General features: G+C 42.3%; 1 protein-coding gene across 1 annotated transcript; it reads left to right on the top strand.

Annotated features, from left to right (window-relative positions):
* The first annotated feature begins 394 nt into the window (after positions 1-394).
* Positions 395-25321, top strand: LOC123763696 (angiopoietin-1). The gene is made up of 5 exons (XM_069304286.1): positions 395-504; positions 9127-10422; positions 18702-18807; positions 19357-19484; positions 20591-25321. Exons 2-5 carry the CDS (start codon positions 9327-9329, stop codon positions 20776-20778), a joined length of 1518 nt encoding a protein of 505 aa, XP_069160387.1. The 5' UTR covers positions 395-504; positions 9127-9326; the 3' UTR covers positions 20779-25321.
* The last annotated feature ends 1659 nt before the right edge of the window (positions 25322-26980 follow it).

The raw sequence follows: 26980 nt of genomic DNA, 5'->3' as shown, positions 1-26980 counted from the left end.
TTTTCTCTGCGATTTCGAGGGGGATACTGCGGGAATATTGTACCGTTGTCCAGAGGGAGTTGAGGACTCCAGACACACACACACACACGGGTTCGAGGATGTGGAGAGAGAGAGATAGATGGTGTCGGAGGAATGAACTATGTCACGCACGCTGTGATCACTCGCTTGTCTTGTAAGTGTAACCACAAATACGGTTATCGGCCATGCTTTTTATTATTATTATTATTGGTACAGAGATTGATCTCGTGATATTCCTGTAGGGGGATATTTGATGTTGTATTTGGTGTAGACGAGGAGGCATCAGCGAGGTGCGTGTAGCGTGCGACGGAGAGAGAGGAGAAGGAGGATTTAGTGGCAGTAGTGGGAGTGAACTCCGGCAACTGTGGATGGGGATGGCACTGTCTGGCACCCTACCAGGGTCTGCTCTGCAGTGCCTCCCAGCTGGAGGACGCTGGAAGCTGGTGTTTGGTGATGCGCATTTGCGACTCTCGCCACCAGGAACGGGTAGGATACACAGCCCGGTGTTCGCCACCCCGTAGCCGACCCTCGAGTGATCTGTACTTGAAATATATAGTCGTCATCCACTGACGCCCCGAAGGCAAGATGGTGTACGGAGACGCAAGGCGACCAGATAGTGTACTCGGCAACCGTTGGCAAGGAGCAGAGAATGCATCTCATGCATGATATTGCGTAATGGCGACTTGCCCTTTACTATGGGGGGGGGGGGGGAGTAAAGGGTCCGCCTCCGCCCTTACTCCGGGCCCTGGAGACGCCCTCCCCCCTCACCTCATACCCCCCATGTGTAAACGCGTATACCCCCCCCATCCCCCCCATGTGTATATGCGTATTCCCCCTCCCCCCCCCCACCCCCAACGCCTGACAAGTGCCTTCATCGTATGAACCGAATGCAATAGAACTGAAAATTTGTGATCCGCATTTTTTTTTATGAAATGAAGCGATAACGATTTATGATAATATATATATGTAATAATATTGGTGACTTCAATGTGTTTGTGATGTACACTGTGCCATGAAAATATTTCTTCACTACGAATGTTCCATTAAACAGCTGGACAATTGTGGTTTAGTAATATTAGGAGATATGTTTGTATATTATACAATATCTTTGGTGTGTGTGTGTGTGTGTGTGTGTGTGTGTGTGTGTGTGTGTGTATATGTGTGTGTGTGTGTGTGTGTGTGTGTGTGTGTGTGTGTGTGTGTGTGTGTGTGTGTGTGTGTGTGTGTGTGTGTGTGTGTGTGTGTGTGTGTGTGTGTGTGTGTGTGTGTGTGTGTACTCACCTAGTTGTGCTTGCGGGGGTTGAGCTCTGGCTCTTTGGTCCCGCCTCTCAACTGACAATCAACAGGTGTACAGGTTCCTGAGCCTGTCGGGCTCTATCATATCTACACTTGAAACTGTGTATGGAGTCAGCCTCCACCACATTACTTCCTAATGCATTCCATTTGTCAACCACTCTGACACTAAAAAAGTTCTTTCTAATATCTCTGTGGCTCATTTGGGCACTCAGTTTCCACCTGTGTCCCCTAGTGCGTGTGCCCCTTGTGTTAAATAGCCTGTCTTTATCAACCCTGTCGATTCCCTTGAGAATCTTGAATGTGGTGATCATGTCCCCCCTAACTCTTCTGTCTTCCAACGAAGTGAGGTTTAATTCCCGTAGTCTCTCCTCGTTACTCATATCCCTCAGTTCGGGTACTAGTCTGGTGGCAAACCTTTGAACCTTTTCCAGTTTAGTCTTATGCTTGACTAAATATGGACTCCATGCTGGAGCCGCATACTCCAGGATTAGTCTGACATATGTGGTATACTAAGTTCTGAAAGATTCCTTACACAAGTTTCTAAAGGCCGTTCTTATGTTAGCCGGCCTGGCATATGCCGCTGATGTTATCCTCTTGATATGAGCTTCAGGGGACAGGTCTGGCGTGATATCAACCCCCAGGTCTTTCTCTCTCTCAGACTCTTGAAGTATTTCATCTCCCAAATGATACCTTGTATCTGGTCTCCTGCTCCCTACATCTATCTTAATTACATTGCATTTGCTTGGGTTAAACTCTAACAACCATTTGTTCGACCATTCCTGCAGCATGTCCTGGTCTTCTTGAAGCCTCAAGCTGCCCTCCTCTGTCTTAATCCTTCTCATAATTTTGGCGTCGTCAGCAAACATTAAGAGGAATGAGTCTATACCCTCTGGGAGATCATTTACGTACATCATAAACAGGATAGGTCCGAGTACAGAGCCCTGTGGGACTACACTGGTGACTTCACGCCAATCTTAGGTCTCATCCCTCACCGTAACTCTCTGCTTCCTATTACTTAGGTACTCCCTTATTCTCTGGAGCGCCCTACCAGTTACTCCTGCCTGTTTCTCCAGCTTATACATCAGCCTTTCATGGGGTACTGTGTCAAAGGCTTTCTGACAATCCACAAAATGCAGTCCGCCCATCCTTCTCTTTCTTGCTTAATCTTTGTCACCTGATCGTAGAATTCTATTAAGCCTGAAAGGCAAGATTAACCCTCCCTGAACCATGTTGATGGGTTGTCACGAAGTCTCTTCTCTCCAGATGTTTCACTAGGTTTTTCCTCACGATCTTCTCCATCACCTTGCATGGTATACAAGTTAAGGACACTGGCCTGTAGTTCAGTGCCTCTTGTCTTTCACCCTTTTTGTATATTGGGACTACATTAGCCTTCTTCCATATTTCTAGTAGGTCTCCCGTCTCCAGTGACCTACTATACACTATGGAGAGTGGCAAGCAAAGCGCTCCTGCACACTCTTTCAATACCCATGGTGAGATTCCGTCCGGGCCAACTGCCTTTCTCACGTCCAGATCCAGCAGGTGCCTCTTGACCTCATCTAATGTAATTTCGAACCCTTCCAAGGTCGCCTGGTTTACTGTCACCCCTCCTACCGCAGTGACGTCTCCTTGCTCTATTGTGAAGAACTCTGGGAACCTCTTGTTGAGTTCCTCACACACCTCTTTGTCATTCTCTGTGTACCTCCTCACCCATTCATCACCTGTTCCATCACTGTTTCATCACCTGTTCCATCACTGTTGCCTTTCTCCTGATGTGACTGTGTAGTAGCTTTGGTTCGGTCTTAGCTTTATTAGCTATATCATTTTCATACTTTTTCTCGGCTTCTCTTCTCACACTAACATACTCGTTCCTGGTTCTCTGGTATCTCTATCTACTTTCTGGTGTTCTGTTATTTCGGAAGTTCCTCCATGCCCTTTTGTTCAGCTCCTTTGCTTTCATACATGCCCTATTAAACCACGGATTCTTCCTTTGCTTCTAGTTTTTTTCCTGTTGGGCCGGGATAAACCCGTTTACTGCCTCCTGACACTTTTGGGTGACAAAGTCCATCATGTCTTGGACAGACTTAGTTGTGAGTTCCATGTCCCATGGTATATTCCCTGGGAATTTTCTCATCTCCTCATAATTTCCCTTTCGGTATGCCAACCCTTTATATTCCAGTTCTTTTTTTCTTTGAGCGATAATTCCTAGCTCAACCAGGTACTCAAAGATCATTACACTGTGATCACTCATTCCCAAGGGGGCTTCTAACTTAACTTCCCTTATATCCGACACATTTAGGGTAAATATCAGATCAAGCATAGCTGGTTCATCCTCTCCCCTCATTCTTGTCGATCCCCTGATGTATTGGATTAGAACGCTTCTTGTTGCTACGTCCAACAGCTTAGCTCTCCATGTGTCTGTTCCTCCATGTGGGTCTCTGTTCACCCGATCTATCTTCCCGTGGTTGAAGTCTCCCATGATTAGTAGTCTGAACCCGTTCCTGCTAGCCACAGAAGTTGCTCTCTCTATTATATTGATGGCGGCCATGTTGTTTCTGTCATATTCCTGTCTGGGTCTTCTGTCGTTTGGTGGGGGGTTATATATGACTACTACTATAATGTTTTGTCCTCCAGTTGCTATGGTACCTGTAATGTAGTCACTGAAATCTTCACAACCCTGAACAACCATCTTTTCACACACACACTGAACACCACACACTGTGTGTGTGTGTGTGTGTGTGTGTGTGTGTGTGTGTGTGTGTGTGTGTGTGTGTGTGTGTGTGTGTGTGTGTGTGTGTGTGTGTGTGTGTGTGTGTGTGTGTGTGTGTGTGTGTGTGTGTACTCACCTAGTTGTACTCACCTAGTTGTGCTTGCGGGGGTTGAGCTCTGGCTCTTTGGTCCCGCCTCTCAACCGTCAATCAACTGGTGTACAGATTCCTGAGCCTACTGGGCTCTATCATATCTACATTAAAACTGTGTATGGAGTCAGCCTCCACCACATCACTTCCTAATGCATTCCATTTACTAACTACTCTGACACTGAAAAAGTTCTTTCTAACGTCTCTGTGGCTCATTTGGGTACTCAGCTTCCACCTGTGTCCCCTTGTTCGCGTCCCACCAGTGTTGAATAGTTCATCCTTGTTTACCCGGTCGATTCCCCTGAGGATTTTGTAGGTTGTGATCATGCCCCCCCTTACTCTTCTGTCTTCCAGTGTCGTAAGGTGCATTTCCCGCAGCCTTTCCTCATAACTCATGCCTCTTAGTTCTGGGACTAGTCTAGTAGCATACCTTTGGACTTTTTCCAGCTTCGTCTTGTGCTTGACAAGGTACGGGCTCCATGCTGGGGCCGCATACTCCAGGATTGGTCTTACATATGTGGTGTACAAGATTCTGTATGATTCCTTACACAGGTTCCTGAACGCCGTTCTGATGTTAGCCAGCCTCGCATATGCCGCAGACGTTATTTTCTTTATGTGGGCTTCAGGAGACAGGTTTGATGTGATATCAACCCCTAGATCTTTCTCTCTGTCTGTTTCATTAAGTACTTCATCTCCTATTCTGTATCCTGTGCCTGGCCTCCTGTTTCCACTGCCTAGTTTCATTACTTTGCATTTACTCGGGTTGAACTTCAACAGCCATTTGTTGGACCATTCACTCAGTCTATCCAGGTCATCTTGTAGCCTCCTACTATCATCCTCTGTTTCAATCCTCCTCATAATTTTTGCATCGTCGGCAAACATTGAGAGGAACGAATCTAATGTGTGTGTGTGTGTGTGTGGGTGTGTGTGTGTGTGTGTGTGTGTGTGTGTGTGTGTGTGTGTGTGTGTGTGTGTGTGGGTGTGTGTGTGTGTGTGTGTGTGTGTGTGTGTGTGTGTGTGTGTGTGTGTGTGTGTGTGTGTGTGTGTGTGTGTGTGTGTGTGTGTGTGTGTGTGTGTGTGTGTGTGTGTGTGTGTGTGTGTGTGTGTGTGTGTGTGTGTGTGTGTGTGTGTGTGCGGGCGTGAGCATGTGCGTGCGGGGGTGAGTGTGTGTGTACGAGCGTAAATTGCAATGCGGTTGAGTGGTAGTAAAGAGGATGTGTGGGTCCATTCTATGATTGGTTTGTTTACAACTGCGGGCCAATACCGTCCATTCCCTGTTTACCGCCATAACAGCTGTTTATACCTGGTAAATGACCTCACCTGCTAACAATCGTTTGTCTACACTTATGAAAATATATTTTTAGATATGTTTCCTTCATTTATGGACGGATAAAGACGTTTAAAGAGGACCTGTTAAAGGCTTGCCTGCGAGCTTGCCTAAAGAGTGCCTGTCAAATACTTGCCCTAAGAGTACCTGGCAAGTACTCGCCCTAAGAGTACCTGGCAAATACTCGCCCTAAGAGTACCTGGCAAATACTCGCCCTAAGAGTACCTGGCAAGTACTCGCCCTAAGAGTACCTGGCAAATACTCGCCCTAAGAGTACCTGGCAAATACTCGCCCTAAGAGTACCTGGCAAGTACTCGCCCTAAGAGTACCTGGCAAATACTCGCCCTAAGAGTACCTGGCAAATACTCGCCCTAAGAGTACCTGTCAAATACTCGCCCTAAGAGTACCTGTCAAATACTTGCCCTAAGAGTACTTGTCAAATGCTTGCCTAAAGAGTACTTGTCAAATACTTGCCTAAAGAGTACTTGTCAAATGCTTGCCTATGGTGTACTTGTCAAATGCTTGCCTAAAGAGTACTTGTCAAGTGGTTGCCTAAAGAGTACTTGTCAAGTGCTTCCCTAAAGAGTACTTGTCAAATGCTTGCCTAAAGAGTACTTGTCAAGTGGTTGCCTAAAGAGTACTTGTCAAATGCTTGCCTAAGGAGTACTTGTCAAATGCTTGCCTAAGGAGTACTTGTCAAATGCTTGCCTAAAGAGTACTTGTCAAGTGGTTGCCTAAAAAGTGCTTGTCAAATGCTTGACTAAAGAATTCGTGTTAAATGCTTGCCTAAAGAGTACTTCTCAGATGCTTTCCTAAAGAGTACTTCTCAGATGCTTTCCTAAAGAGTACCTGTCAAATACCTGCCTAGAGAGAACCTGTCAAATGCCTGCCTAGAGAGTACCTGTCAAATGCTTGTCTAAACAGTACCTGTCAAGTGCTTGCCTAAAGAGTACCTGCCAAATACTTGCCTAAAGAGTACCTGTCAAATGCTTGCCTAAAGAGTAGTTGTCAGATGCTTGCCTAAGGAGTACCTGTCAAATGCTTGCCTAAAGAGTAGTTGTCAGATGCTTGCCTAAGGAGTACCTGTCAAATGCCTGCCTAGAGAGTACCTGTCAAATGCCTGCCTAGAAAGTATCTGTCAAATGCTTGTCTAAACAGTACTTGTCAAGTGCTTGCCTAAAGAGTACCTGTCAAATACTTGCCTTAAGAATACATGTCAAATGCTTGCCTAAAGAGTACCTGCCAAATACTTGCCTAAAGAGTACCTGTCAAATACTTGCCTAAAGAATACCTGTCAAATACTTGCCTAAAGAGTACTTGTCAAATGTTTGTCTAAAAAATACTTGTGAAATGCCTGCCTAAAGAGTACTTGTCAAATAGTTGCTTAAAGAGTGCCTGTCAAATGCTTGCCTAAAGAGTACCTGTCAAATGCTTGCTTATAGAGTGCCTGTCAAATGGTTGCCTAAAGGGTACCTGTCAGATGGTTGCTAAAAGAGTACCTGTCAAATGGATGCCTAAAGAGTACCTGTCAAATGGTTACCTAAAGAGCACCTGTCAAATGGTTGCCTAAAGAGTACCTGTCAAATGGTTGCCTAAAGAGTACCTGTCAAATGGTTGCCTAAAGAGTACCTGTCAAATGGTTCTCTTAAACTGTTTGTCTCAGTCATGTTAACTGTCAACCCGTTCCACTCATCCGTAACCCTATTTTCAAACCACTATTACCCTATTTCCTAACCACTAATTCCTATTTCCTAACAAGTAGTTCATATTTTCGAAAGAATATTTCCTATTTCCAAACGAGTACTTCCCTATTTTCAAACCAGTGTTTCCCTATTTCGAAATACCTACTTCCCTGTTTCTCAGCCAGTACTTGCAATTCTCTGTTTTATCGCCCTTTCTTGATTTCCAAGACAGAACTTCATATTTCCAAAGTAGAGCTTCACTGGTTCAGTATTAAGGCACTCCCCAACAGTACTTACTAATTCCAGTACTTCCCTATTTCCAAATCAGTTCTTCCCATTACAAAAATTTTCATTTCACTATTTAAAACTCAGACCTTCCAATTTCGATGCCAATAATTCTTATCTCCAAAAGACTGCTTGTCTGTGTTCAAACCAATAGTTCCCTATTTACATAAGAATACTTCCTTTTTCCAAAATAGAGGTTCGCTATTTACTAAGTAGTACTTCCATATTACCTAACCAATACTTCCCTATGATAAACACTGTATTTCACTATTTCCTAGTCAAAACTTCCTATTTCCAAGCCAATACTTCCTTTTTTTTTTTTAAATTTATGTTTCTAAGACAGTAGTTCCTCATTTCCAACACAATATTTCCCTATTATATAAATTTTATTTTAATATTTCCAAGTCTAAACTTCCTATTTCCAACCCAGTACTTCCTATTTCCAAAACAGTGCTTCTTCGTCTTCAAACAAGGGGATCACATTTCCAAAACAGTACTTTACATTTCCAAATCAGAGTTTTCCTATTTAAAAATCAGATGGTAACTATTTCCAATTCGATACAAAACCTCCTTATTAGAAAAACTGTATTTCGACTATTTCAAAGTCCAACCCAGTACTATTTCCCAGTAACTTCCTATTTCCAACCCAGTACTTCCTATATCCTGAATATTGCTTCTCTATTTCCAAACCAATACTTCCCTATTACGAAAACTATATTTCACTATTTCCAAGTCATTCCTTTCCTTAATTCTACCCCAATTCCCTATCCTCATATCCTACGTCTTTTTTCAAACGAGTTGTTCCCTATTTTCATCACAGTACTTCCTATTTCTAAAATAGTGCTTTGCTTCATCCAACCCACACATCTGACACACACATTCCACACACACATGACACATATCCCACATATCTGACAAATCCCACACATTTGACAACCAACCCACACATCTGGCACACATCCCACACATATGACAACCAACCCACACATCTGACACACATCCCACACATGTGACAACCAACCCACACATGTGACAACCATCCCCCACATTTGACAACCATCCCCCACATATGGCAACCAACCCACACATCTGACAACCAACCCACACATCTGACACAAATCCCACACATATGAAAAAATCCCACACATATGCCAACCAACCCACACATCTGACCCACATCCCACACATCTGACCCACATCACACACATCTGACAACCAACCCACACATTTGACACACATCCCACACACGCACATGGCATATCCCACACATCTGACACACACATCCCACACATCTGACAACCAACCCACACATCTGAAAATGAAGATCCTAGGACGCTTCGGTCCGTGTAATTGGTTCCAATCCAGTACTTCCCTATTTCCAAGATAGTACTTCCCAATTGACAAAAGAGTAGTTGCCCCTATTCTCAAGCCAATACTTCCTATTTCCAAGCCAGGACCTGAATATTTCCCTCCCTGATATGAATTCCAATTTATTGCGAACGTTCGGAGCATGAATTACCTCTCAGGTGAAATGTAATGTTGCAAAGCAATGGAGTGCACGATTCGTTCTTTGCTAAATGTCTGTTGAACGTGAACATTTTCGTGATATAACGGATGTTAATATTAGCTATATATATATATTTACTGTTTTTGGCGTTAACAGGTTAAATTCTTTTGGATAACGGTATTAAATCCAAGTCAAGATGATTAGTATTGCATGGAGGACCAAGAGTACTGTGAGGCGCGTCTGGAGTGACGGTCCTGAGACAGTGTGAGGATGGACAGCACCGTCCATGGATAACATAGGCTCCTTTAGCCGCGTCAACATGTAAAGCCTGTCCTTGGCTTGCTCCGTCGTCCACAATGCTCACGATGAAGCATTCGCTGGTAGCTGTCATTCTCCTGTCCATTGTTCTCCGTCTCGGAGCCACCCATCAATTCCAGACGTTCGACAACGGACAAATATCCCCCATAGGGAACCTGGAACACCTGGTGAGATCTCTACAGAAGGAAGTCACTGACATCAGGAAGGAAGTTCACACGCGCATGGATACTATGAAATACGAACTGACCTGCGAGATCCGCAACATGAAGGAGGCGCTTTCGAAGGAGCGAGAAGAAATGAGTGCTAAGGTGGATCAAGTAGCACTTGAAATGACCGATTTCAAGAAGAAACTGAAGAGAGGACTTAGGAGGGTCGGCACACAGAACGACGACATTAAGGGCGAGTTAAGATCGCAAAAGGCGGAACTCTTCGCCGTCAGAAATAGTGTGTACGACGCCAGGGAGGAAGTATTAGACAAAGGGAACTTGATACTTCGCAAGGTTAACGCCACCAACGGAACTCTAGTCTGTCACTTGAGCGATCTACGCACCAAGCTCTACAAGATCAACAACAACCTGGCGTTCATCTCGGACGAGCACAAGAAGATGATGGAGGTGATGAGTCGAAGATACACCCACCCGAAGACTTACACTGGCGAGGACGCCGAGCGACTCCTCCCTGGATGCACATACACGCCCCTCGACACTCATGAACTCGGTCTTGATTCCCTCAACAAGACTTTCCTTAACGAGTCTCTGACGAAGACCGTGAGTGGTTTAGACAGCGACCACCCTGACAAAACCACCTTACCCACTGAGGACACATCACCGGAGGTCACCCTCCTGCCCACTATGCCCGAGGATTGCAATGACGACAAGAGGAAGTACCTCGAGTACCCACCGATGCCTCGCGACTGCAAAGACGTCTTCGATCTGGGATTCATGGAAGATGGAGTGTACCGCATCCAGCCTCCGGGGCTTTCGTCTCGCGAGGTGTACTGTGACCACCACACCGCCGGCGGAGGCTGGACTGTCATGGTGGCAAGACGCAAGCTTCCAAGACACATCTCCTTCAACCGCACTTGGCACGAGTACGAGGTTGGGTTCGGTGACCCCAGCAAGGAGTACTGGATAGGTCAGTGGTTCGCCTCTTATGTTGTCTCTGTAACCTGTTCTTAACTTGATATATACATATTCGCTAATTATTTCAGTCACGTTTTTGCTACTGTATAATCCTCTGAGCTTCGATTATTTTTTAAGTAGGTCAACGATACCTTAAGTTACCATACCTTGAGTTACCATACCATACCATACTCAGACATAAGACATTTCTTGTATGGCATTTGATGTTTTATATCTTATATATCATATATCTTTCCCTCCCATTCTTTCTCCCATTGGGTAAAGCATACTCGAGTAACGTTGAATAAATGTCAAGTCAACGTTACCGACGTTAAGCCAACGTCACGTCGAGAACAGGACTGACGTAAGTTGGACAACACTCTACGGACAATCAGGCCCACATTTCTGACATCAAAGCATAGGCGTTGCAGATCGTAATAAGGATGTAGGAGCCCCTCCTACATAAGGGAGGGCATGGGGAGGGTTTCCCATGGCCGAACATAATGGGTGAACCCCTCACCCATTATGTTCTTGACTGCCCGTTGATTAATGTGTATAGAAACACTGAGATGAGAACTGTTCCTGAACAAACAGCCTGGATGTGTCACAACGGAGAGAGTGATGATGATATTCTGGAGAGTTGTGAGAATTTTGCACCAAGATTATAACCTTTTGTTGAATTGTCTGAATGTCAATTGCAAACTGTCTATGTACCTAGTCATACAAGTGTTTGTGTATACGTCTGGTAACATACTGTATGTGTATAGGAAGGAATGTGTATGTTTATCATTCAGAATGTTCAGTAATATGTTCAGTAATATATATATATATATATATATATATATATATATATATATATATATATATATATATATATATATATATATATATATATATATATATACATACATATATATATATATATATATATATATATATATATATATATATATATATATATACATATATATATATATATACATATATATATATATATATACATATATATACATATATATATATATATATATATATATATATATATATATATATATATATATATATGTATATATATATATATATATATTATTAAATATCATTATATTATTAAATATGAAGATTAATAATTCTAACACGAATTTTCTCTATCTTTCTTGCGTTTCTTTTCACTGTTGATGGTAATTCAAAGATCAATTCTCCAAAATTCATTTTTATTTCTAGTCTGACGCGACACTTGAGCGCGTTTCGTAAAACTTATTACATTTTCAGAGACTTTAGTTTACAAACACACAACTGAAACTGAATAGAGCTTACACATCTTCGAGTTTTTATCTACATTTGGGTAAGGTGGATGAGGTGAAAACAAACTTTCAACAATGGGTATTGATTGGGTATCAAATTCAAACACAAGACAGAACACGAAACAATGGGTATTGAATGGGTATTAAATTCATACACAAGACAGAACACGAAACATTGGGTATTGAATGGAAGTAATTGTAGAAAGCCTATTGGTCCATATTTCTTGATGCTTCTATATTGGAGCGGAGTCTTGAAGTGGGTAGAATATAGTTGTGCATTAATTGGCTGTTGATTGCTGGTGTTGACTTCTTGATGTGTAGAGCCTCGCAGACGTCAAGCCGCCTGCTATCGCTATATCTATCGATGATTTCTGTGTTGTTTGCTAAGATTACTCTGGTGATGGTTTGTTTGTGGGAAGAGATTATATATGTTCCTTAATGGAGCCCTGTTGCTTATGCATCGTTAAACGCCTGGAAAGAGATGTTGTTGTCTTGCCTATATACTGGGTTTTTTGAAGCTTACAGTCCCCAAGAGGGCATTTGATGGCATAGACGACGTTGGTCTCTTTTAAAGCTTTCTGCTTTGTGTCTGGAGAGTTTCTCATGAGTAGGCTGGCCGTTTTCCTGGTTTTATAGTAAATCGTCAGTTGTATCTTCTGATTTTTGTCTGTAGGGATAACGTTTCTACTGACAATATCTTTCAGGGCCCTTTCCTCCGTTTTATAGGCTGTGGAAAAGAAGTTCCTGTAAAATAGTCTAATAGGGGGTATAGGTGTTGTGTTAGTTGTCTCTTCAGAGGTTGCATGGCGTTTCACTTTCCTTCTTATGATGTCTTCCACGAAACCATTGGAGAAGCCGTTGTTGACTAGGACCTGCCTTACCCTACAGAGTTCTTCGTCGACTTGCTTCCATTCTGAGCTGTGGCTGAGAGCACGGTCGACATAAGCGTTAACAACACTCCTCTTGTACCTGTCCGGGCAGTCACTGTTGGCATTCAGGCACATTCCTATGTTTGTTTCCTTAGTGTAGACTGCAGTGTGGAAAACTCCGCTCCTTTCCATGACTGTTACATCTAGAAAGGGCAGCTTCCCATCCTTCTCCATCTCGTAAGTGAAACGCAACACAGAATTCTGCTCAAATGCCTCCTTCAGCTCCTGCAGATGTCTGACATCTGGTACCTGTGTAAAAATGTCGTGAACATACCTGCAGTATATGGCCGGTTTCAAGTTCATGTCGACTAAAACTTTTTGCTCGATGGTACCCATGTAGAAGTTTGCAAACAGGGCACCTAGGGGAGAACCCATGGCGACCCCATCTACTTGCTTATACATGTGTCCATCCGGGCTCAAGAAGGGTGCCTCTTTAGTACAAGCTTGGAGTAGTTTCCTTAGACTGTTTTCTGGTATGTCAAGAGGAGTACAGGCCTGATCACGGTACACTCTGTCGGCTATCATCCCGATTGTTTCATCCACAGGTACATTGGTAAACAGAGATTCTACGTCCAACGAGGCTCTTATCCCTGTGGCCCGTGTTCCCCGCAGCAAGTCAACAAATTCCTTTGGAGACTTCAGGCTGAAGGTGCAAGGGACATAAGGAGTCAGCAAGCCGTTGAGTCGTTTCGCCAGTCTGTACGTGGGTGTGGGTATCTGGCTGATGATTGGCCGAAGTGGGTTTCCAGGCTTGTGTGTCTTGACATTTCCATACGCATATCCAGGTTTATATTCCCCAATAATCTTTGGCAGGTGGAGTCCAGATTTCTTGGCGTTCACAGTTTCGATCAATTTGTTGACCTTTGCTTTCAGTTTGGCTGTAGTGTCCTTCGTTACCCTTTGGAATTTAGTTTGGTCAGAGAGTATGAGATTCATTTTCGCCAGATATTCGTCTTTTTTAAGAATGACATATATTGGCGACTTGCCGCCTCTCCTGACAACTATCTCCTTGTTCTCACGAAGGCTCTTAGCTGCCGCTTTGAGCTCGGGGGACAGTATGGTGCTTCTGTTGTTGCCTCACATGTGCCATGTGAGGGATTCTCTTCCCACAACCAAACCATCGCCAGAGAAATCCTAGTAAACAACACAGAAATCATCGATAGATACAGCGATAGCAGGCGGCTTGACGTTTGCGAGGCACTACACATCAAGAAGTCAACACCAGCAATCAACAGCCAATTAATGCACAACTATATTCAACCCACCTCAAGACTCCGCTCCAATATAGAAGCATCAAGAAATATGGACCAATAGGCTTTCTACAATCACTTCTATTCAATACCCATTGTTTCGTGTTCTGTCTTGTGTTGATGAAATTAATACCCTATTAATACCACCTCTTGTTCTGTCTTGTGTTGATGAAATTAATACCCTATTAATGCCACCTCACCCCATCCACCTCTCTCAAATGTAGATATAAAATCGGAGATGCGTAAGTTCTATTCAGTTGTGTATTTGTAAACTAAAGTCTTTGAAAATGTAATAAGTTTTACGAAACGCGCTCGTGTCGCGTCAGACTAGAAATAAAAATGAATTTTGGAGAATTGATTTTTGATTTACCTCCAACAGTGAAAAGAAATGTACGAAAGATTGAGAAAATTCGTGTTAGAATTATCGCGACCCCATCTACTTGCTTATACATGTGCCCATCCGGGCTCAAGAAGGGTGCCTCTTTAGTACAAGCTTGGAGTAGTTTCCTCAGAATATTTTCTGGTATATCAAGAGGAGTACAGGCTGGATCACGATACACTCTGTCGGCTATCATTCCGATTGTCACGTCCACAGGTACGTTGGTAAACAGCGATTCTACGTCCAACGAGGCTCTTATCCCTGTGGCCCGTGTGCCCCGCAGTAAGTCAACAAATTCCTTTGGAGACTTCAGGCTTTATTGCACAACTATATTCTACTCACCTCAAGACTCCGCTCCAATATAGAAGCATCAAGAAATATGGACCAATTGGCTTTCTACAAACACTTCTATTCAATATCCATTGTTTCGTGTTCTGTCTTGTGTTGATGAAATTAATACCCTATTAATACTCTTGTTCTGTCTTGTGTTGATGAAATTAATACCCTATTAATACCACATTTTGTTCTGTCTTGTGTTAATGCCACATCACCCCTTCCACCTCACTCAAATGTAGATATAAAATCGGAGATACGTAAGTTCTATTCAGTTGTGTATTTGTGAACTAAAGTCTTTGAAAATGTAATAAGTTTTACGAAACGCGCCCGTGTCGCGTCAGACTAGAAATAAAAATGAATTTTGGAGAATTGATTTTTTATTTACCTCCAACAGTGAAGCGTAATGTACGAAAGATTGAGAAAATTCGTGTTAGAATTATTAATCTTACTTTTTCGGTCATATTTAATAATATATGTCTACAGGAAAGACTGCTACCAAAATATACTAATATATATATATATATATATATATATATATATATATATATATATATATATATATATATATATATATATATATTATTAAAAATGAACGAAAAAGTAAGATCAATAATTCTAACACAAATTTTCTCAATATTTCTTATGTTTCTTTTCACTGTCGATGGTAATTGAAAAATCAATTCTCCAAAATTCCTTTTTATTTCTAGTCTGACGTGACACTTGAACGCGTTTCGTAATAACTTATTACATTTTCAAAGACTTTAGTTTACACACACACACAACTATAACCTGCAAACAGTAAACAGAGTTTAAACAGCTTTCATTTTATACCTGCATTTGGGTGAAGTGATATGTTACAGCAGTTTTGGATGAGGTGAAAACAAACTTTCAACACAAGCAAGAACACGAAACAATGGGTATAATATTGGGTAAGATAAAGGGAAGAATGGAAGTAACTGCAAAGGGCCTATTGGCCAATATTTCTTGATGCTTCTATATTGGTGCGGAGTCTTGAAGTGGGTAGAATATAGTTGTGCATTAATTGGCTGTTGATCGCTGGTGTTGACCTTGGCACTTTTTCTCCTGCCCACCTTCGTCACTCTCAGAACTTGATAGAAAGACTGCGCCTGCAGCCCTCTTGTAAGATGCTTAGTCTTGATGTTGACTCTCTGTTTACTTATGTTCCTCTTGATGACGTTCTCTCTTTCCTTAGGCAAAAGACGACTGAGGGCCTTCTTCCTCTCCCGCTCCCCACTGACGCTTTCCTCGAACTCATCAGACTCTGTGTTGACTCTAACTCTTTCTCTTTCAACGGTAAATACTTCTTTCAAACTTTCGGTGTCTCTATGGGTTCCCCTCTCTCTCCTGTTCTTGCCAATCTGTACATGAATACTTTGAAACTGTTCTTCTTCCTTTTATTGATACTCGTCCCTCTCTCTGGCTTTACTATGTTGATGACATTTTTGCTTTATGGCCTCATGACCTTAGTCTTTTCCAGCCTTTCCTCGCCTCTCTTAACAATCTGGCTCCTTCCATCCAGTTCAAAGTTTAATAGAAATCTAATTCCTTCCTTCGTTTTCTTGACGTTCACGTTCACAGCTCTGTGTCCGAGTTCTCTTTCTCTGTCTACCGCAAACCCATGCATAGTGGCATGTACATTCAATTCCTCCCATGGTATTGAATTCCTACCAAGGAGGATGGTAGGATTCCTACCATCCTCCTTCTGTTAAGAAAAGTGCCCTCGTCTCTCTTTTCCTCCGCGCTCTACGCACCAGCGACCCTCACTGTCTTGATTCTGAAATTTCCTTTATTTACAAATCTTTCTCTTGCCTTGGTTATCCTTTATATTTTATCAATTGGGCCTATTCTTAAGCTAAACGAATTTTATTTCATCCTAAACCTTCTTCCAACACTAGTAGTACTGTGCTCTGCCTTCCCTTCATATCGACAAACTAACACTCCTCGTAGCAATCTAGTTCACACTGCTCCTCCTGCTTCTAATGCTGCTGGTGTCTACTCTATTTCCTGTTCGTCTTGTCCTCTCCAATACTTTGGTGAAACTGCCCGTACACTTAATGACAGACTTTAGGAACACAAAATAAGTGTTAAGTCTGCAGACACTAACAATGCTCTCTTCTGCCATGTGAGGGATTCTAATCATCCCATTGATTGGTCTTCCTCCAAAATAATCTTTCCTGCCTCTACTCTACACAAACGCCGTCTTGTGTAATCGGCTCTGATACACAACCTCCCCGACATGAACCTGAGTCCTGGCTTTGTTACTGTTGACTCTTCCCTTTCACAGTATATACTTAAATGCTCTAAACTTTCTAACAAACGTAACCTAACATAAGCTTACAGTTCCTTTTCTCTTTCTTTTTATTTCTCTAGTTTTCTTTTACGTTGCCATTCGTACTCCTATTTTTACACTCTTTATAACACCTTACCTTCCCGACGTTGTTGTTGTTGTTGTTGTTGTTTTAGCTAGTCAGAAGGAAATGTCCATGTAGCACGGACTATGGTTCTGTAAACCCCACCCAGACATTTGCCTTGTTCTTATCTTTCTCTAAGATTTCCATCTCTTCCTCTCTCTCTCTCTCTCTCTCTTGTCTATTTAATTCCTTGCCGTCCTCGTCTCACAGCCCCGCTCCTGTGCCAGGTAAGTCCACTACGGGCTCACCATAGCCCGTGCTACTTGCCCCGCTCCTGTGCCAGGTAAGTCCACTACGGGCTCACCATAGCCCGTGCTACTTGCCCTGCTCCTGTGCCAGGTAAGTCCACTACGGGCTCACCATAGCCCGTGCTACTTGCCCCGCTCCTGTGCCAGGTAAGTCCACTACGGGCTCACCATAGCCCGTGCTACTTGGAACTTTTTGTTCCGAGTAGCTGAATCTAAAACAACAACAACCTCGTCTCATCTTCTTCTTCTTCGCGATACGTGCAGTTTGCATGAAGGGTTTTCTCCCGGTGGCTGCACCAGTGGTGATGATAGATGCGCCACTTTCGGTGGTGCATCAATATTTAGAATTTGGCAGATGTTGGAAAAGAAAAAATAAACAGAGTAGTAGAAATGGACTTAGGATGGTAAAGATGAGGGGTGGTGTTAATGGTGGTATACAAATGTTGCTGGAAAAGTTTGTCTTAGTCAAGAGACAGATTGTGAGTAAGTATATTTGTGAGCTAGTCATAATTCAGATAAGTTAGGGTAGATTATGGTAGGAGTTAGAGTGCATTAAGTAACATGGGGTTTATGTGTATAAGGTTAGGTTAGGTTAGGTTAGGTTAGGTTTCGGTGGGGGAAGGTTAGATTAGGGTGGGTTAAGTTCGGTTGGGGTAGGTGTGTTGAAGAAAGGTTGTTATGTTGTCGTATTTCGTATTTTTACGTCTGGGACGTGATTACATCGGACTTCTTCGACGTGGCAGTAATACACCATGTTGAATATCTGGGAGTGGTTGGAGGATGTGTCGTGGGAGAATGTGGTTTATATGATTTTTCAGTCGAAGTGGCAGGTCGCTGTGAAGCTTGTACAATTGAGGATTTCTTACTCCAAGTGCCGGTGGTTGGGGTTTGTGGCACGTCAGCCTGGGGAGTGACTTTGGTAAGCCGTGCTAAGGAGTTATTAAGAAGTTTTCTATCATCAGTTCAAACGATGTGAACCCAGCAATGGTAGCTGTGTTTGGGCGGATGTCATTGTCTGTAGATGTCGATGGGGTGTCTGTTGGGTCAGCCTCGGGGATGGGTTGAGTTACTTGAATAAAGAATTTAGTTAAAAGTCGGTCCAGTGTCTTTTCTAGTACATTTTCAATGCGAGTGACAAGAGTTTCAACAAGATCAGGACTCAGTTGTACATTTTGTGGGAGAGGAGTCTGGTGGTGCAGGATTGTCAGTGGCAGACACGTCAGGTACAGTCAGAGGGTGTGGCTGAGGTGGTGGTTCCATATGGTCTCTCACCAATGGCCTCTGGGTAGACTTTTACTTAATAATATTACTCACTGTCTTAAAATGAATTGTTTTCATGACACCAGCTGACCAGGTGACACCAGCTGACCAGGTGACACCAGCTGACACCGTCTCTCTCTCTCTCTTTCTTCAATAGGACTGAAGGCTCTCCACGCCCTGACCAGTGGCCGACCTCACCAGCTGAGAGCTGATATGGAAGACTGGGAGGGCAACACCGCTTGGGCAGCCTACACCTTCTTTGCGTCAGTACCGTCACTTGTTTCTTGTTCGTCTAATTACCTCACTACCTCCGCCGGCTGGAACTAGCTAACTGGTTGAGCTGGAAAGCTAATCGTATCCGGCTTCCATATTCCCATTCCCTCTTATCATGTCAGTATAATGTCAATAATCAGTATTGATTCCTACCGTCATTTTCAACTTGTAATCAACACTATCTTCTTCACCTTGTGAGCCCCTATAATAAACGAGAGATTTGGCCAACTTACTTGCAATAAAAATAACTTTATTTTGAATGTTTGCTTAAATTACTTTACTGGCACAGCTAAAACTTTCGAGTGGCAAACCCACACTCTCAGGCCAGTTATGTCTACCTGTTCAATGTTCATTCCCAGAACACCTAAGTGGCTGCCAAGAGGAGGCTTCAAGAATTTGCACTTGCAAAAATAGCACTTGCAACCTCTCATTCAGAAGCGAGGACATAATTAATGTTATTTTCATAGCCTAAACAAAATGACATTTTTTTCTTGTTACTGTGTTTGTGACGGCGCTGTTTGTTGTTGTTTGTGCCACAGCGTAGCGGGCGAGGAGGACAAGTACCGCCTGAGGATCGCAGGTTACACTGGCACCGCTGGAGACAGCATGAGGCACTCACACCACCAGATGTTCTCCTCAGTCGACCAGGACAACGACCAGGAGAACTGTGAGTGTTGCTTGGTGAGAGAGAGAGAGAGAGAGAGAGAGAGAGAGAGAGAGAGAGAGAGAGAGAGAGAGAGAGAGAGAGAGAGAGAGAGAGAGAGAGAGAGAGAGAGAGAGAGAGAGAGAGAGAGAGAGAGAGAGAGAGAGAGAGAGAGAGAGAGAGAGAGAGAGAGAGAGAGAGAGAGAGAGAGAGAGAGAGAGAGAGAGAGAGAGAGAGAGAGAGAGAGAGAGAGAGAGAGAGAGAGAGAGAGAGAGAGAGAGAGAGAGAGAATCCAAGTTTATATATTAATTGCACATACTCACTAATGTAGATGAAAATAATTCTGGTATTTGCAATGTGAACACTTAAGAATAGAACATTGTTAGCTAACATCTAATTAATTACGGCTAATTATTAATAGTTCCCCCTGGCTCGAATTACTCATGATGTGAGTAATTACATTACTCGTATTCCCATGATTACTCGTATTCCCATGATTACTCGTATTCCCATGATTACTCGTATTCCCATGATTACTCGTATTCCCATGATTACTCGTATTCCCATGATTACTCGTATTCCCATGATTACTCGTATTCCCATGATTACTCGTATTCCCATGATTACTCGTATTCCCATGATTACTCGTATTCCCATGTCATTATTTGCTATCTATGTTGTGTATCAACCATCTCTTGGTATTGTATCTGGAGTTCCAGTTCCCTTGTTTATTGTCTTCTTAACCAACGGTTACTGCCTCTATTCATGCTTCCAAGTCGGTATTTTTCTTGAAATTATTTGTGTTACATTAGTTTTGCGTTACTTCGAAAGTAACATGAATATTACAATTACATTTTTCTTCAATTGGCTTAAAATGACAGATGTTGTCTTCCACTTGGGCTAGACGGTAGAACGACGGTCTCGCGCCATGCAGGTCGGCGTTCAATCCCCGACCGTCCAAGTGTCTGGACACCATTCCCCCCCCCCGTCCTGAAGGGGTCAGGATAAGGATAAATCCTTATCCTGACCCCTTCAAATAGTTTAATGGCTTGGCGCTTTCTACTGATAGTTCCCTTCCTATGTGCTGTTTTGCTTTCAAGATTATTAACATGGATTTTTTTTGTTTGCAGGGGGCAGTTGTGCGCGTGGGCGTGGGGGCGGGGGTTGGTGGTGGGGGCGGTGTGCCTGTACTCAACCCACAGGTCAGTATCGCCGGGGCCGGTACCAGGGGCCCGAACGAGGCATCACCTGGTGGCACTGGAAGGACTCGAACTACTCCTTGAAGACGTTGCTCCTCAAAATCAGGCCGCTGGAATGATGGAACAGCGACGACAAGCCTCGGGAGTGACCAGGCCGGAAGCAATTCTCCGCCAGCTAACCATGCCAAAATGATTTCTCCAAGTGTTCAGATAGGCTGGTTCCTTAACAGCATAATCTTTCAACAAACAGTTGTCAACATAGGTCACTGAACGATGCATAGCAAGTGGCTTCAAATTCACTAAAAGACTTATTGACTTATTGAATATTGGCGCTACAATCCACGGAATGATTGTTGAGTGACGTATGCTAATAACTGTTTATAAATAGTTTGAAACGACTGAAAACACTCTAGGAAAACACATCATCAATGTTATATACATAGTCTAGTTACCGCCCCATATTCACTCCCTAAATGAATGTGGTTTGTCGTCGACGTGGCCTCAGATGCACTAAGGGCTTCCATTCGTCCTCAAGAACTTCACGACTTGGGTCAAGTCTCCGGGACTTAGCGAAACTTAGATTCGTCAGCAATTGCTTTCAATGTGTTCAATACCGAAAAGCGATCCTAAGGTCTTTGGCCGTCGGGGTAGTTTCAACGGATGGTTGAAGATAGAAGGGTCCACGCCGTCTTCAGTTCTTTAGACAGACCAGAAGATAGTAGCCCCTTGACAAAGGTTTCTTCTATCAATAGTCTGTCTTCTAAGATCTTCGGACAGTACTATGCAAAGAAAAAAAGTTACGCATGTATCCCTTGAACTTTGATGCAATTCTCCTTTTTCATGTTCCATTTTCGTCTCGAATAATGATATATTTCTCACATGGTAACACTTCATATATTTATATGCACAATTATTTATAATATACCTCAACAACACGCTTATCAAAGTAAGTGTCTTTGATCTGTAGCAATATTAAACAAAATCACATAACGATCAAGCGAATTTCTGGTGACATCAGCAGACCTTGAATAAAATGAAGTCTGGGACGCCTCCATAACGTGGTGTGGATGTCATCAGGTAATAAACATATAGTATAATTTGTAATTGGTCGCCTCATTTGTACAGGAAGAGGTCCTGTTTGTTGAGGGATCCTGTGTGATGTAGCGGTGAGCCTAATGCTAGTCTTTGATCTTGACAAGAATCGGTTTCCGCTCCTGCGTACTTAACGAGAAACGCGATCAATAAATTACTATTAATTCAGCGTCTCCTTGCAGTTAAGACTACAATTAATCCTCACAAGAGTATGCCCAGTATGTTACTGATAACGAGTGTGCTCTTCGTAAACACATATATTATCGAACCAACACGAGACTTTCCATCAAGTCCCATGTTAACTCCTCGTTAATATTTATGCTTGTCTACTGATGACACACTGGGTTTGTAAGTGATAATGATTCTAGCAGTCAATTACGATCAATTTTAAATTTTTAACTAACTATACTAATGAAGATAACAACTATTTGACAAAATAAGTTTATTTATTGATTTATAAGAAAGATGTTAACTATAAAGTCTGGAGATTTATGGGAAGATAGTTTCGAAAAAGACTGTCATTTATTTTGTCAAAGTTTCTAGACGCTGATTAAGGGGTAACTATATTAGAGCCAAGAAGGTGTTATGAAGATGAAAAAACAAGAGATCTGATTTTTAACGTTAGAGAGCGACTAAATTGAAACATTCTGAGTTTGTTGCGATGTTGAGAGAACAAGGTTGTGATGTTCGTCATAAAGGAACTCATCTGTGATGTTTCAGGTGTTCTCAGTAAAGCATTTTTTTAACTTAATATGTATTAAAGAGTTGTGATCTTGTGTTGTGATCCTGATCATTAGTGAATGTGCAAACTTGGTATCTAAACTTACTGTTTAGTATTGAGGAGTTATAGCAGAGATATAAAGCTGTGATGTTATAGGCTAAAGAGTTTCATAGATTGTAATGTTATAGAAAACTATTAGAGTTGTGATTTGTAAATTTAAAGGTCACGATGTTGGCATTTGTAAATATCATAGGAATCGGGACTTTAGTTATATGTGATGAGGTTAAGGGGGTTGTGATGTTGCAGGCTAAGGGTTGTGATGTTGGGTGCTAAGGGGGTTGGGGTGAAGAAGGCAGTGGGTTTGGGATGCAGGATTCTAAATGGATGGGCTAAGGGGTTGTGCTGTTGCAGGCTAATGGGTTGAGATATTGTAGGCTAAGGGCTTAAGATGTTTGAAGTTAAGGGGTTGTGATGTTGCGTGCTAAGGGTTGTGATGTTGGGTGCTAAGGGTTGTGATGTTGGGTGCTAAGGGGTTGCCATGTTGAAAACAATGGGGTTCAACACGTAAGGTTAAAAAGTTGAGCTATTAACAGCAAACGGATTTAGAAATTAAAATGACTAGGCAATTAAAATCTAATTTAAGACCAGCCTAACTGCCCATGGGGTTGTTGGGTAATTAAGTGCTTGGCACCTGGAGATTCATAACGTCGCCAGAAGCAACACTTAAAAGTTAATGGTTAAGGAATCTAAATAATGGGTGCTAATGGTGCAACAAAACGAGCGCGAAGGTGATGATCAGCGAATAAAAAGCGATCTCCATAATGGAGACATAGGCTGAGGTACAGCAAAAATTAGATATAGGCATATTAAGAATCAATCAATATCTAAGAATTTGTATAAAACTTAATTACCTGTGAATGTTAAAACTGATCTCCTGGTATTGTATACACACTTCTGAGGGTGAATGTTGATGAATGATATCTGTAAGTGAATGTTGAGGTTGTATGGTAATTCAGTGAATGTTGGGGGTGTATGGTAACTCAGTGAATGTTGAGGGTGTATGGTAATTCAGTGAATGTTGAGGGGTGTATGGTAACTCAGTGAATGTTGAGGGTGTATGGTAACTCAGTGAATGTTGAGGGTGTATGGTAACTCAGTGAATGTTGGGGGTGTATGGTAACTCAGTGAATGTTGGGGGTGTATGGTAACTCAGTGAATGTCGGGGGTGTATGGTAATTCAGTGAATGTTGAGGGGTGTATGGTAACTCAGTGAATGTTGGGTGTGTATGGTAACTCAGTGAATGTTGGGTGTGTATGGTAACTCAGTGAATGTTGGGGCTGTACGATAACACAGTGAATGTTGAGGGTGTATGGTAACTCACTGAATGTTGGGGCTGTACGATAACACAGTGAATGTTGAGGGTGTATGGTAACTCAGTGAATGTTGGGTGTGTATGGTAACTCAGTGAATGTTGAGGGTGTATGGTAATTCAGTGAATGTTGAGGGTGTATGGTAACGCAGTGAATGTTGGGTGTGTATGGTAACTCAGTGAATGTTGAGGGTGTATGGTAATTCAGTGAATGTTGAGGGTGTATGGTAACTCAGTGAATGTTGAGGGTGTATGGTAAATCACTGAATGTTGAGGGTGTATGGTAACTCAGTGAATGTTGGGTGTGTATGGTAACTCAGTGAATGTTGAGGGTGTATGGTAATTCAGTGAATGTTGAGGGTGTATGGTAACTCACTGAATGTTGGGGCTGTACGATAACACAGTGAATGTTGAGGATGTAACATAACACAGTGAAAGTTGAGGATGTACGATAACACAGTGAATGTTGAGGATGTAACATAACACAGTGAAAGTTGAGGATGTACGATAACACAGTGAATGTTGAGTATGTACGATAACACAGTGAATGCTGAGGATGTAACATAACACAGTGAAAGTTGAGGATGTACGATAACAGTGAATGTTTAAGGTTGTACGATAACACAGTGAATGTTGAGGATGTATGATAACACAGTGAATGTTGAGGATGTACGATAACACAGTGAATGTTGAGGATGTATGATAACACAGTGAATGTTGAGGATGTACGATAACACAGTGAATGTTGAGGATGTACGATAACACAGTGAATGTTGAGGATGTACGATAACACAGTGAATGCTGAGGATGTAACATAACACAGTGAAAGTTGAGGATGCACGATAACACAGTGAATGTTGAGGATGTAACATAACACAGTGAAAGTTGAGGATGTACGATAACAGTGAATGTTTAAGGTTGTACGATAACACAGTGAGTGTTGAGGATGTACGATAACACAATGAATGTTGAGGATGTACGATAACACTGAAAGTTGAGGATGTACGATAACTATTAGTGAATGTTTAGGATATTCAATAACAAGAACTAATGAGGATATACGATATCTCGGAGTATCATTGTGCAGTATTTAAGACGAGAAATTGGTACCAATTATTGAACATTTGAACGACTGAATATCATACTAATAAATACTAATAAATACTAATAAATACTAATAAATATACTAGAAATACATTCCTGTATGACGGATGCAAACAATGAAGTTGTTGGATGAACTAATACGAGATAACACAATTCGATCTCAACAAAGTCATCCAAATCTATGCATATTTAACTTAGCCCAAGATATCCTAGTATTAGTTAGAACGTGACGTGTTAGTGTGTTCAATATGTTGTTAGAGCTAATTACTGCCCACGTTGAAACAAGCGCTGTTCATCCTGAATGGTTATGATGGACTTAACCCATTTTCAGGTGGGGAGTGTGCAACTCGTTCATCTTTCATAATAATCTATGTCCCAGATATATATATATATATATATATATATATATATATATATATATATATATATATATATATATATATATATATTATATATATATATATATATATATATATATATATATATATATATATATATATATATATATATATATATATATTCATAATTATAGGTGATAATATCTACGTATTTAATGTTATTGTGCTTAAAATGTATGAATAACCACATATAATATTTTGTTATTGTTTGTCCCACAATATGAGTAAGTGACTCACCCTGAGTCCAAGGAAGGGAACGAGCCTCTACTATCTGGTCCACTAAAGGTACCCATGCTGTCAGAGGCCACCAACCCAGGTACGAGCGCACTAAGCTAAGAAAATGTCCGGAGGTAGGCCTGCATATCTTTCACATTAAGATCGATAACAGCAGTGCATCGTGCCCACATGGTTTTATTCCGCGGAAAATCGACGCTGATTCCACAGCGAATGTTTGTGGGACCCCAAGACCACTAGCCAACCTTTGACTAGGCAGACGCGGTTTTAGTGAATTCGTGCGCAAAATGATTCGACACAGCTCGTTTTCTATTAGGTTAGGTTAGGTTTGATTAAATTAGTCAAGGTTAGGTTAGGTTAGGTTGGGTTAGGTTAGGTTAGGTTTGGATAGGTCAGGTTAGGTTGGGTTAGGTCAGGTTAGGTTGGGTTAGGTCAGGTTTGGTTGGGTTAGGTCAGGTTAGGTCAGGTTAGGTCAGGTTAGGTTGGGTTAGGTCAGGTTTGGTTGGGTTAGGTCAGGTTAGGTTGGGTTAGGTCATGTTAGGTTGGGTTATGTCAGGTTAGGTTGGGTTAGGTCAGGTTAGGTTGGGTTAAGTCATGTTAGGTTGGGTTAGGTCAGGTTTGGTTGGGTTAGGTCAGGTTAGGTTAGGTTAGGTTTGGATAGGTCAGGTTAGGATGGATTAGGTCATGTTAGGTTAGGTTAGGTCATGTTAGGTTGGGTTAGGTCAGGTTTGGTTGGGTTAGGTCAGGTTAGGTTGGGTTAGGTCAGGTTTGGTTGGGTTAGGTCAGGTTAGGTTGGGTTAGGTCATGTTAGGTTGGGTTATGTCAGGTTAGGTTGGGTTAGGTTGGGTTAGGTCATGTTAGGTTGGGTTAGGTCAGGTTTGGTTGGGTTAGGTCAGGTTAGGTCAGGTTAGGTCAGGTTAGGTTGGGTTAGGTCAGGTTAGGTTGGGTTAGGTCATGTTAGGTTGGGTTATGTCAGGTTTGGTTGGGTTAGGTTAGGTCAGGTTTGGTTGGGTTAGGTCTGGTTTGGTTGGGTTAGGTTAGATAGATTACAAAATCCGTTGGGGAACCGTGGTGGGTGCCAAGTGACCTATCCATCCCCTCTCTCACCTCGTAAATTCGCTCTGCGACCTTGCCGGCAGAGTCCCGTGTGGTGCCAGCACAGAAGGCTTCACACAGTGCCATAACTGTGCCAAGGCTCGCTTTATCAACCTCCATAGTCCCCCCCCCCTCCCTAAACTTCTTGATATTCACTGGGATATATTCCCCCCTTCATCATATTCACAGGGATATAGTCCCCTTCTTCATTGTCACAGGATATAGTCCCCCTTAAACTTCTTAATATTCACAGGGACATCGTCCCCTTTTACTTCTTCAAATTCACATGAGTAAAGTCCCCCCTTAT

The sequence above is a fragment of the Procambarus clarkii genome, chromosome 52 (genome assembly GCF_040958095.1).
Source record: "Procambarus clarkii isolate CNS0578487 chromosome 52, FALCON_Pclarkii_2.0, whole genome shotgun sequence".
Lineage (NCBI taxonomy): Eukaryota > Metazoa > Arthropoda > Malacostraca > Decapoda > Cambaridae > Procambarus > Procambarus clarkii.
The sequence above is the reverse complement of the archived record's forward strand: the minus strand, read 5'-3'. Positions and strand labels throughout refer to the sequence as shown.